This window comes from Elgaria multicarinata, chromosome 10, assembly GCF_023053635.1.
Source record: "Elgaria multicarinata webbii isolate HBS135686 ecotype San Diego chromosome 10, rElgMul1.1.pri, whole genome shotgun sequence".
In the NCBI taxonomy this organism is placed as follows: domain Eukaryota; kingdom Metazoa; phylum Chordata; class Lepidosauria; order Squamata; family Anguidae; genus Elgaria; species Elgaria multicarinata.
In genome coordinates, this window is record NC_086180.1 from 94016113 (window position 1) to 94029251 (window position 13139).

The following is a 13139-nucleotide window of genomic DNA, read 5'->3' on the forward strand; positions in this document are numbered from 1 at the left end:
GGAGTCCAAGATGGGTGGGAGTTTCTAAAAAGGGAATTTTTAAAGGCACATTTATTTTTATTTATTACATTTTTATACTGTCCAATAGCCGAAGCTCTCTGGGCGGTTCACAAAAATTAAAACCACAATAAAACAACCAACAGGTTAAAAGCACAATTACAAAATCCAGTATAAAAAGCACAACCAGGATAAAACCACGCAGCAAAGTTGATATAAGAGTAAAATACAGAGTTAGAACAGTAAAATTTAAATTTAAGTTAAAATTAAGTGTTAAAATACTGAGAGAATAAAAAGGTCTTCAGCTGGCAACGAAAGCAGAACAGTGTAGGCGCCAGGCGGACCTCTCTTGGGAGCTCATTCCACAACCGGGGTGCCACAGCGGAGAAAGCCCTCCTTCTAGTAGCCAACTGCCTCACTTCCTTTGGCAGGGGCTCACGGAGAAGGGCTCCTGTAGATGAGCTTAAGGTCTGGGCAAGTACATATGGGAGGTACCTGTGCCTCAAGTGACAGTTCTGGATCCAAGAGCACCCCCAAACTACAGACCCGTTCCTTTAGGGAGAGTGCAACCCCGTCCAGGACAGGGCAAACATCACCTCGCCGGACAGATGAACCACCCGCTAACACTACCTCCGTCTTGTCTGGATTGAGTCTCAGTTTGTTAGCCCTCATCCAGTCCATTACCGTGCCCAGGCACTGGTTCAAAACAGTCACTGCCTCACCTGGGTTTGATGAAAAGGAAAGGTAGAGCTGGGTATCATCTGCATATTGGTGACACCTCAATCCACATCACCAGATAACCTCCCCCAGCGGCTTCATGTATATGTTAAACAGCATAGGGGATAAGATAGAGCCCTGTGGAACCCCATAGCTTAGGAGCCACGGCACAGAGCAATAATCCCCCAGCACCACCTTCTAGAATCGGCTATCCAAGTAGAGCGGAACCACTGCAATGCAGTACCTCCCACTCCCAACTCAGACAACCTATCCAGAAGGATACCATGGTAGATGGTATCAAAGGCCGCTGAGAGGTCCAGGAGAACCAACAGGGTCGCACTCCCCCTATCTATCTCCCGACAGAGGTCATCCCACAGGGCGACCAAGGCAGTTTCCGTTCCAAAACCAGGCCTGAAACCCGATTGAAATGGATCTAGATAATCCGTTGCATTCAAGAGTGCCTGGAGTTGTCCTGCAACCACCCGCTCAAGCACCTTGCCCAGGAAAGAGATATTAGCCACCGGCCTGTAGTTGTTAACATCCTCCGGGTCCAGATTAGGCTTCTTCAGGAGTTGTCTAATTGCCGCCTCTTTTAAAGAGGCCGGCACCACTCCCTCTCTCAAGGAGGCATTCACAACCTCCTGGACCCAGCCAGCGATCCCCTCATTTGATGTAATGAGCCACGAAGGGCAAGGGTCAAGCACACAGGTGGTCGACCGGACTTGGCGAAGCACCTTGTCCACATCCTCGGGCCTCAATAACTGAAACTCATCCAATAAAACTGAACCGGACGGCACTCTGAACGCCTCTACTAGTGGAGCTGCATTAAGTGTGGTGTCCAATTCATGGCGAATCTGACTGACTTTATCTTCAAAGTGCCATGCAAACTCATCACAGCGTGCTACCGAGGGTTCAACTATCTCACGCCCTGGCCCAGAGTGTAACAAGCCGCACTCCGCCGGACGACACTGAGAAGATACAATGCTGGTGGAAAAGAACTGTCTCTTTGCCACCCTCACCACCACAGAGTAGGCTCGATAGTGAGCTCTAACCCGTGGACGGTACACCAGCAGAATCCCTAATCTGTCTCGAGTACCCAACACACAGTACAAACACTCAAGATCAGCACTCGAATGAACAGGAAGCCTAGAGAGGGAGATTGTATTTCTATAGACCATGGCAACCCTTCTCCACGGCCCTCGAGTCTGTGCTGGTGCTGCACCAAGTACCCAAGACGGCAGAGCTGGGTGACAGCAACCCCTCCCAGTTCACCCACCCAGGTCCAGTGATACATACCAGGTCAGCCCCCTCACCTACAATCAGATCATGGATGAGGGAGATTTTGTTTTGGACTGACCTGGCATTCAACAGCAGCACCACCAGACCCGAGAGCAAACTGATAAGGCCACCAGGAACCATCTGGTTGGGGGAAGAACTAGAAGAGGGGATAGCTGAAAGGAATCTATCCCCTCTTCTCCTCATCTGGCTTGTTCCTCCCTCAGCATCATACCTCCCCCTACCTGTGACCACAGTTATGCAGGCATCCCCATATCCCCCAGAGCTCCCCAGGCACATATTAAAAGTTATTTAAAAGCTGATTAAATTTTTTTTTTGCAAAAATTGCTGTTGGTTGCTGGTCGGCTGGTGTTACAAACAATTACAAACAATTCCAACAAGGAAAAAGTTAGAAGACAAAGAAAAAAACAATGTGGTTCCACAAAAAGCTTAGAGATGACCTTAAAACAAAAAGGACACATATAGGTAATGGTAGGAAGGCCAGGCTACAAAAGAAGGGTACAAACAGCTACGAAAGAAGTTCAGGAATGGCATCAGGAAGGCTAAAGTTGGGAATGAGCCGAGATTAGCAAGGGATGCTAAAAGCAACAAAAAAACTTTCTTCAGGTACGTGCATAGTAAAAGACAAGAGGAAAGAAATGTGTGTTCAACTACTCAATGAGGATGGCAAAATTATAAGAGATGAAACCAAGAAGCCAAGTTGAGTCACATTGGCCTATAAAAGCCCCCATTTTAATCCAGAATTCTCTTGAAGGCATCAAACTATTGAATTCGGATTAAAGTTGCTAAAAGTGGGATCCACAGTTGTCTACAAAATCGGTCTCAAAGAGTGCTTATCAATGGTACCTTCCCAAACTAAGGGGAGGTAATTAGAGGGGTACCGCAGGGTTCAGTCCTGGGCCCAGTACTCTTCAACATTTTTATTAATGATTTGGACGAGAAGGTACAGGGAACGCTTAGCAAATTTGCAAATTACACAAAAATGACACTGAAAGACAGAAACAAACTTCAAAGTGATCTTGATAGGATGGAGTGCTGGGCTGAAAACAACAGAATGAAATTTAATAGAGATAAATGCCAAATTCTACACCTAGGAGAAAGAAACCAAATGCACAGTTACAAGATGGGGGATACTTCACTCAACAAAATTACAAGCGAGAAGGATCTTGGAATTGTTGTCGATCACAAGCTGGATATGAGCCAAAAGTATGATGTGACTGCAAAAAAAGCAAATGCTATTTTGGGCTGCATAAATGGAAGTATAGCTTCCAAATCGCACGAGGTACTGGTTCCCCTCTATTCGCCACCGGTTAGGTCTCATCTTGAGTATTGAATCCAGTTCTGGGCACCACACTTCAAGAAGGATGCAGACAAGTTGAAGGGGGTTCAGAGGAGGGCAACCAGGATGATCAGGGGTCTGGAAACATAGCCCTATGAGGAGAGACTGAAAGAACTGGGCATGTTTGGGCTTGAGAAGGCTAAGGGGAGACATGATAGCACTCTTCAAATACTTGAAAGGTTGTCACACAGAGGAGAGCCAGGATCACTTCTCGATCCTCCCGGAGTGCAGGACACGGAATAATGGGCTAAAATTACAGGAAGCCAGATCCTGGCTGGACATCTGGAAAAACTTCCTGGTACAGCAGTACGACAATGAAACCAATGACCTAGGGAAGTGGTGGTCTCTCCTACACTAGAGGTATTCAAGAGGCAGCTGGAAAGACATCTCTCAAGTATGCTTTAAGGTGGATTCCTGCAATGAGCAGGGGGTTGGACTCAATGGCCTTATAGGACCCTTCCAACTCTACTATTCTATAATTCTAAGATGTGTTGGGCTGATATGAAGGCTAAGTTCTGCTCAGTCCATAATAGCATGCTCTGGGCCTTCAGTTGTAAGGAACAGGATTTGGAACCTCCTTGACACGTTCTGTGGGCTTGTGTTGTCCGTTCTGACTAGGACATGAGAATGTAATTAATGTTTCAATTTGATGTTCCTCTCTCTGCACCTCTCCAGAAAATGGCACAACTTTTTGTCATGATCCCTTGTTGCTTCTATTATCGTATCTCCTTCTCCCACAATTAGGATATCATCTGCGATTATCTTCAGGCCTGGGATGTTCTCTAGCTCTTGATTCAACCTGCGTTGAAACACTTCTGGGGCAGGGCTGATGCCCATTGGCATTCGTAACCAGCAGTATCTGCCAAAAGGGTTTGCAAATGTGGTCAGGTAGCTAGATTCCTTATCCAGTTCTATGTGCCAAAATCCATTTTTCACATCAAACACTGAAAAAACCTTGGCTCGTGATAGGTCACATAGAACATCGTCAATGGTTGGCAGGGGATAATGACTGCGTTTTAATGCCTTATTTAAAGGTTTAGGGTCAATACAAATACGGAGTTTTCCAGAGGGTTTCCGTACAATGACCAAGCTGCTGATCCATTCTGTGCTAGTCTCTACTGGAGCAATTATGCCTTTGTTTTGAAGGCTTGCTAGTTCCTTCTTCAGTGGTTCTGCCAGTGCCATAGGAACTCTCCTTTTAGGGATCTTTACTGGTTCTACTGAAGGATCTACCTCAAGTTTCAATTTCCCTGCCAAATGTCCTTCCCTTTCAAAAACATCCCCAAAATCTTTCAGTATTTTCTCCATAGTCCAAATCCTGGACTGGTTCTGCTCACTAGCTTGTACAGCATTCAGGATGTTCTTATGTTGCACGTGAATCAATTGCATAGCTTCATAGAATCATAGAATAGCAGAGTTGGAAGGGGCCTACAAGGCCATCGAGTCCAACCCCCTGCTCAATGCAGGAATCCACCCTAAAGCATCCCTGACAGATGCTTGTCCAGCTGCCTCTTGAATGCCTCTAGTGTGGGAGCGCCCACAACCTCCCTAGGTAACTGATTCCACCGTCGCACTGCTCTAACAGTTAGGAAGTTTTTCCTGATGTCCAGCCGGAATCTGGCTTCCTTTAACTTGAGCCCGTTATTCCGTGTCCTGCACTCCAGGAGGATCGAGAAGAGATCCTGGCCCTCCTCTGTGTGAAAACCTTTTAAGTATTTGAGAGTGCTATCATGTCTCCCCTCAATCTTCTCTTCTCCAGGCTAAACATGCCCAGTTCTTTCAGTCTCTCTTCATAGGGCTTTGTTTCTAGACCCCTGATCATCCTGGTTGCCCTCTTCTGAACACGCTCCAGCTTGTCTGCATCCTTCTTGAATTGTGGAGCCCAGAACTGGATGCAATACTCTAGATGAGGCCTAACCAGGGCCGAATAGAGAGGAACCAGTACCTCACGTGATTTGGAAGCTATACTTCTATTAATGCAGCCCAAAATAGCATTTGCCTTTCTTGCAGCCATATCGCACTGTTGGCTCATATTCAACTTGTGATCTACAACAATTCCAAGATCTTTCTCATTTGTAGTATTGCTGAGCCAAGTGTCCCCCATCTTGTAACTGTGCATTTGGTTTCTATTCCCTAAATGTAGAACTTGGCATTTATCCCTATTAAATTTCATTCTGTTGTTTTCAGCCCAGCACTCCAGCCTATCAAGATCACTTTGAAGTTTGTTTCTGTCTTCCAGGGTATTAGCTATCCCACCCAATTTGGTGTCATCTGCAAATTTGATCAGCGTTCCCTGCACCTCCTTGTCCAAATCATTAATAAAAATGTTGAAGAGCACTGGGCCCAGGACTGAGCCCTGCGGCACCCCACTCGTTGCCTCTCCCCAGTTTGAGAAGGTTCCATTGATAAGTACTCTTTGAGTCCGATTCTGTAGCCAGCTGTGAATCCACCTAATAGTTGTTCCATCTAGCCCTCTTTTAGCTAGTTTATTAATCAGAATGTCACGTGGTACTTTGTCAAAAGCTTTGCTGAAGTCAAGATATATGACATCCACAGCATTCCCACAGTCTACAAGGGAGGTTATCCTATCAAAAAATGAGATCAAACTAGTCTGACAGGACTTCTTCCTGACAAATCCATGTTGGCTTCTAGTAATCACTGCATTGATTTCAAGGTGTTTACAGATTGACTTCTTTATAATCTGCTCCAGAATTTTCCCAGGGATGGATGTCAGACTGACTGGTCTGTAGTTCCCAGGTTCCTCCTTTTTGCCCTTTTTGAAGATAGGGACAACGTTAGCCCTCCTCCAGTCGTCCGGCACCTCACCCGTCTTCCATGATTTTGCAAAGATAACAAACAAAGGTTCTGAGAGTTCTTCTGCTAGTTCCTTCATTACTCTTGGATGCAGTTCATCGGGCCCTGGAGATTTAAACTCATTCAAGGAAATGAGGTATTCTTTGACCATTTGTTTATCAATCTCAAACTGCAATCCTGCCCCCTCAACTTCTGCTTCACTTTTTCCAGGGGGGTCATAGACCCGCTTTTGGGAGAAGACCGAGGCAAAGTAGGAATTGAGCATTTCATCCTTTTCTTTGTCGTCTGTTATCAATTTGCCATCCTCATTAAGCAGTTGAACCACCATTTCTTTCCTCTGTCTTTTACTACTCTCGTATCTGAAGAAAGCCTTTTTATTGCTTTTAGCATCCCTCGCTAATCTCAGCTCATTCACAGCTTTAGCCTTCCTGACGCCATTTCGGCACTTCTGCGCCACTTGTCTGTACTCTTCTTTTGTAGCCTGGCCTTCCTTCCACTTCCTATATGTATCCCTTTTTGTTTTCAGGTCATCTCTAAGCTTTTTGTGGAGCCACATTGGTTTCCTCTGTTGTCTTCTATCTTTTCTCCTTGTTGGAATTGTTTGTAACTGTGACTTTAAAATTTCACTGCTTTGCTTCCTAGCAGTGGTCTGTGGGCATTCCCTTCCACGATGATGAACTCTAAGCGATTAGAATGTAGGACATGAGAGGCCGCCAGTGAGGGAGGAAGCAGCAGCCAGGCACCTCTCCACCGTGCCTGGGTCCAGCTCCAGCTGAGAGCCCCCTCCCTCCTGCTACCAACTGTCTCTGCAGAGGCCACCAGTGAGGGAAGAAGCAGCAGCCAGGCACCTCTCCACCGTGCCTGGGTCCAGCTCCAGCTGAGAGCCCCCTCCCTCCTGCTACCAACTGTCACTGCAGAGGCTGCCAGTGAGGGAGGAAGCAGCAGCCAGGCACCTCTCCACCGTGCCTGGGTCCAGCTCCAGCTGAGAGCCCCCTCCCTCTTGCTGTCAGGTGTAACTGCTGAACTTTCCAACTAAGATTGTAGTGCCTGAATTTCCTTTCCTTTCCCCCCTCCTCCTCCTCCCTTTCCTTCCCCCCCTCCTCCTCCCTCCCAATCCCCTTTCCTTTTGTGTCATGTCTTTTAGATTGTAAGCCTGTGGGCAGGGACTGTCAAGAAATACTTTTGTAAGCCGCCATGAGAGCCTTTTTTGGCTGAATGGCGGCATAAAAATCCTTAAATAAATAAATAAATGTAGAAACTGGCATGAGAATGCCTTCAGACCCAGGTGATGTTTCTATGACCTTGACATTTATCCCTATTAAATTTCATTCTGTTGTTTTCAGCCCAGCACTCCAGTCTATCAAGATCACTTTAAAGTTTGTTTCTGTCTTCCAAGGTATTAGCTGTCCCACCCAATTTTGTATTATCTTGAAATCTGATAAGCATTCCCTGCACGTTCTCATCCAAGTTTCCGAACCACGTACATGGGTAGCCCCACATAGAGTGTGTTACGGTAGTCTAATCATGAGGTTACCAGTGCATGAATGACTGTGGCAAGGCTATCCCTATCCAGGAATGGGCATAGATGGTGTACCAACCAAAGTTGATAATGGTTAATTAACCCACGATTATGTGTTGAACTGGCCCAATGATTGGATCCAATCCATTTGTCATAGAGGAAACAAAACCCAGTTCTAAAGACCCTAAATAATGGAGCTCAGGTGCCAGCCACCCTGCATAGGATAGTTGACAGCCGCTGATTTTGGAGGCCGGTGACTATATAGATAGGATTGTGCCCTTAGAAAATTAAAAAAAGCATTTTGCTAGCCAAATGACACTCTTTCCCAACATTTTGTAGATATACCAGACAACAGCAGTGTAAATGTTTAATATTTGAGATTATATAACAGATATCTATAGCAATATATTTGAGTATGTTGGATACAGTCTTAAAAATATGAAAGGGAAAAAACCTGTCAAAAGCTTTCAAATGAAACTCAAATTACAAATAAAAAACTTAGCTTTCATAAAAACTGAGTTACATAACTTAATTAGACAATATATTTGTATGCGTTGCTGGATGCTTGTAGTATTGGTGCCCTATCATGGTGGGATTAGACTGTATAGCTGGGCTAGTAGAAACTAACATTTGGCTACCAAGTCCAGCCATAATTTGTAGTTACACGAGACCTTTCATTTCTTAAACAAGTTTGCATTTTGACCTAAAATTCCATGTAAAATAATATATACTTTGCCATTTTAAAAAATGTTATTGTGTGAGTCATCCCCTTTAGTATAATAATGAGAAGTAATAGCTGAACCTTATCTTCTTTAGATTCCATCCTTTCATAAAAGCCAGATAATACTATACTTTACCAAATATGACCCCAGTGCTTCTCCACAGAATGCATGTAATCCAACTGGAATAAAGATTTTTCCTTACCAGCTAACAAATATGGCAACTCCACTCTGGCAGCTTGTCTCACAGCCTCTTGGTCATTCGTTGGCCATTTATTTATTTCCCTTTTCTTCTGTTCTTGATTTGCACTGGCTTCCTCCATGCTCCCCTCATCAGTTTCACAATCACAGTAAGGATCAATAGCATCAGCTTCAGTATCAGATTCTTCTTCACTTCCGTCTTTCTCACAGTCATCTTCTTTTCTCGCTACGCTTTTTTTCTTCTCATCTTGATCACCCCCAAAATTCGGTTTGCCATCCTATTTAATAGGTCATTAATTATTTATCAGAGAATCCTTAAACCCTACTATGGAGAATTTGCTTTCATCTATTATTTTTTGCCAGAGAGTGGTACAGACTCTGGGGATGATCTCTACTTGAGCTACTACAAGGCAGTAAAAAACTGGCTAGGGGCTGAACTAGAAGGAACCTCCCACTTACTTTCTCCCTACAACCATTTGTTATTCATGTAGCTAAAAAGAACCCCCTAATATATGTACAATGAACAATACAATGATGTCAAGAGCAAGGACAGGATCAGAACCAGTGGAAGAATTCAGTTAAGCAACTTTTCTATTCTCTATACTTGTTGTCATCTAGCAGCCTAGATATTGGTGCTTAGCAAAGCAGTGCCCCACTACCTCAGATGGGGAAGAGAATATCTAAACTAATTGTCAGCTTTCAGAAGAAACATGGCTTCAGTGAAGGCAAAGGTACTGATTTTATAATGTCCTGTAGAAGTGTGGCAAGAGTCTGCAGATTTGCTAGTCAACAAGGTAACCAATCCCTTATGGCCCTCCAGATGGTATGGACTACAACTTTTGTCAGCTCAAGCCAGCAGAGCCAATGATGAGGGATGATGTAAGTAGCAGGTTAATACATCTGGAGGGTCACAGGTTGCCTACCTGGCCGTATAGTGCCTTGTAGTTTTCTGTAATATAGTTACACAGGTCTTTGAGGCCATTTTGCTAGGGCTGTGCATCCCCCAAACCTCTTCGGGTCAATCTAACCCTCCCCCGATCTGCTCTGGAACCAGAGCGAGATCTGGAGGGCCGGATCAAGATTTGGCCCCCATTTGGCGAATGGCAGAGGCAGGTAAGTGGGGGGGGGAATGGGGGCCAAATATGCCCCCTCCCCCCTTACCTGGCTTCGCAGTCTGCTGCCGCACAGACCGTGGTGGCGGAGCCAGGTATGTGGGGGGAGGGGCAGAGCCAGGTAAGCCCTCCTCCCCCCCACTTACCTGCATCCGTAGCGGTCCGGGCGGCAGCTTCAACTGCAACCCAGGGCTCAACTGCAGCTGTGGCCTGCTTCCACCTTGAGGCCTGGGCCTCAGTTGAAACCGCCGCCTGGACCGTGATGGACGCAGGTAAGCCCCATCCCCTCTTACCTGACTCTGCCACCATCACCGCATGGACTGCGCCGCCACCAGGTAAGGCCCCCCTCCCAACTTACCTGCATCTGGAGCTTTAGAACGGTCCGAACCGCTCCACACCTCCCCCGATCTGTTCGGAGCTGGGCTTCAGAGGTGCGGATCGGCCCACTCCGCCTCGGATTCGGGGATCTGAAACGGAGCGGAGCACAGCCCTACTTTTTGCCCCTTCCTCTGACCCCACTTATGAAAAGTGAACAGGACTGCCTGAAAAGCTGTTTCGTAAATAGATTCTTCCACTTCCAACTATAACTTGTAAACACTATTGCTTACCTGTAATTGCAGTTCTTCGAATGGTCATCTGTGCATTCACGCACATAGGCTCTGTGCCTGTGTGGAGCTCAACCTGGGGAACTTCTATAGCTGAGGAGATTTGGCAGGAAACCTTCCTGCACCATCCCACTGTGCATGCTCCACCGGGTTTCTGCCCAGTCTCTCAATTTTAAGGAGGCCGCCACCGTGGCCTCCCAGTACTGAGAGAATAGTTATTGACAGTAAAGAAGACTGACAATGAGTGGGAATGGTGAGTTGGATTGTGTGAATACACAGATGACCACTCAAAGAACTAGTTACAGGTAAGCAACCTGACTTTCTTCTTTGTGGTATCTGTGCATCACACACACGGGTGGTTAACAAGCTAACTTATCATGGAGGTGAGTAGGTGTCTCAGTGAATAACTTCTAACAGTCCTCCATGTCCAAACATCAAGGCGATAGTGCCTCATGATTGTGGATGGGGTGACCCATGCTGCTGCTCTGTAGAATACTGGGAGCGAAACTCCTTTACCGAACATCACCAATGTGGCTACTGCTCTAGTGGAGTAAGCCTTGACCTGGTCAGGCAGTTGCAAGCCCAAAAAATCATAGGCCAGTTTGATAGTCTTGACAATGAAGTGGCATGTCTCTGGGAAGAGACAGACAGTATCCATCTTGCCCCCATAGCATGTGAACAAGCAGGAGGAACAACGAAAAGGTTCTGCCCTTGCCTTATAAAAGGCCAACACACACTGAACATCCAGAGTATGCATCGTAGACACGAGTGATGTCGAAGGAGATGCAAAAAAAAGCTGGAAGCATAGAATAGTATAGTTGAAAGGCTCCTATGAGGCCATCGGGTCCAACCCCCTGCTCAATGCAGGAATCCACCTTAAAGCACACCTGAAAGATGGCTTCTTGGCCTCTTAGTGTGGGAGAACCCATGACCTCCCTAGGTAACAAGTTCCACTGTCTTACCGCTCTAAAAGTCAGGAAGTTTTTTCTGATGTCCAGCCGGAATCTGGCTTCCTGTAACTTGAAACGTATGAACAACAGGTGCTCACCTTAACCAGAAGTTAAACAATGAGTGGCTACAAAGTTAAAGAAATAAAGAAATAATGAAACAATAAACTTATAACAAAAACAATCTTTTATATATATATAAAAAAGAATAAAATAGTAATACAATAATAAAGCTGCTCCACAATGTCTCATTGGCCTCCTCTAAACCCCCTTCAGCTTGTCTGCATCCTTCTTGAAGTGTGGTTCCAAAAACTGGACGCAATACTCAACATGAGGCCTAAATAGAGAGGAACCGGTACCTTGTCTGATTTGAAAGCTATACTTCCATTAATGCAGCCCCAAAAAAGCATTTGCTTTTTTTGCAGCCATACCACACTGTTGGCTCATATTCAGCTTGTGATCTACAACAATTCCAAAATCCTTCTCGCTTGTAGTATTGCTGAGCCAAGTATCCCCCATCTTGTAACTGTGCATTTGGTTTCTTTTTCCTAGATGTAGAACTTGACATTTATCCCTATTAAATTTCATTTCTCAAGCTTGTTGTTTTGGGAGGAAGACTCTGACTTCAGTGACATCCAAGGATGCGCCAATGAACTGAATGACCCAATAGGGTTAAAACTGACTTTTCTAGGTTGATGCAGAGACCATGGGCTCTCAGAGTGTTTAGTCTCTGAGAGATGTAATGATGTAGCTGGCTACTGGATGCACCACCAGTAGCCTGTCATCGATGTAAGGGTACACCTGTATTCCAAGAAGTCTCTGGTGGGCACAAACCACCACCATGCATTTTGTAAATTTGCAGGGGGCTGCGGCAAGCCCGAAAGGTAGGACCTGGAATTGATAACAACAGCTTCTGACTGCAAAACGAAGGAATTTCTGGCTGTCTCACTCTATAGACACATGAAAATAAGTGTCTTTAAAGTCTATGGTAGTGAACCAGTTGCTCTGATTTTGGAGGGAAAGAATGAAGTTGAGAGTGATTATCTGGAATTTTCTTGTGATGAAGAAATTTACTCCTCTGAGGATCAGAATTAGATGGACACCTCCGTCCCTTTTGGGGATGGTGAACTAGCGAGAGTAGAAGCTGGTGTGCTCTTCGTGGTTCCTAATCGGGTGGACGGCACCTTTTGAGAGCAAGGTCTCAATTTCTACCCAAAGGATCGTTGAAGGCAGCATAGTTGTGATACCCAAAGAGGGAGGGTGGCTGCCAAACACAATTCTGTAGCCATAGTTTATAATCTTGAGGAGCCAAGTAACAGCAGGATCAGCATCTGAGTTCAAATGGGGCGTAGTCTAGTCAAAAACCATCTATGGTACATAAGTCACACCAAAGGTTTGTTTTCTGTCATGAGTAAAAAAAAAACATGGCAACAATGTGTAGAAAAAGTGGGAATTTATGATTATTTAAAAAAATCTTTTTAAAGTTGTTTTAAGAAAATGTAGTATTCTTATGTTGAAAAGCCCCTTAAAACTTTGTTAAAAAGAATGAAGGTGTTATCCACAAGATACTACTCTTTCGGTTAATTTGTTTTACAGCTCCTGAAGAAGGAGGTATTCCCTCCGAAACGCGTAGAGCTTAATAAGTTTTCTTTCTGTCCTGAACACTGGAGTTTGCCTCCTCATTCATCATTGGTTTACGGTGCCTTTTCCTCCACATTTCTGCCAAGTAGATTGATGTCACCATCGTCACTGTTAAAGGGCTTGTGGTTGAGAGAGGCCCATCTTTCTGGCAGTGGTCCTTGTTCTAGGTCAGTGGGAGACTGGTGAGTGAGGGTGTCTGCTTGAGGTAGTGAGGCAGGCACTGGTGTTGGAC

The 13139-nt window shown here is 45.3% G+C and overlaps 1 protein-coding gene across 1 annotated transcript in view; it reads right to left on the reverse strand.

Annotated features, from left to right (window-relative positions):
- NOP14 (NOP14 nucleolar protein) overlaps window positions 1-13139 on the reverse strand; it is a 98192-nt gene that overhangs the window by 45873 nt on the left and 39180 nt on the right. The window contains exon 8 of the mRNA XM_063135864.1: window positions 8607-8880. Within this exon, the coding sequence (XP_062991934.1) occupies window positions 8607-8880 (274 nt within the window). The remainder of the gene's footprint in view (window positions 1-8606; window positions 8881-13139) is intronic.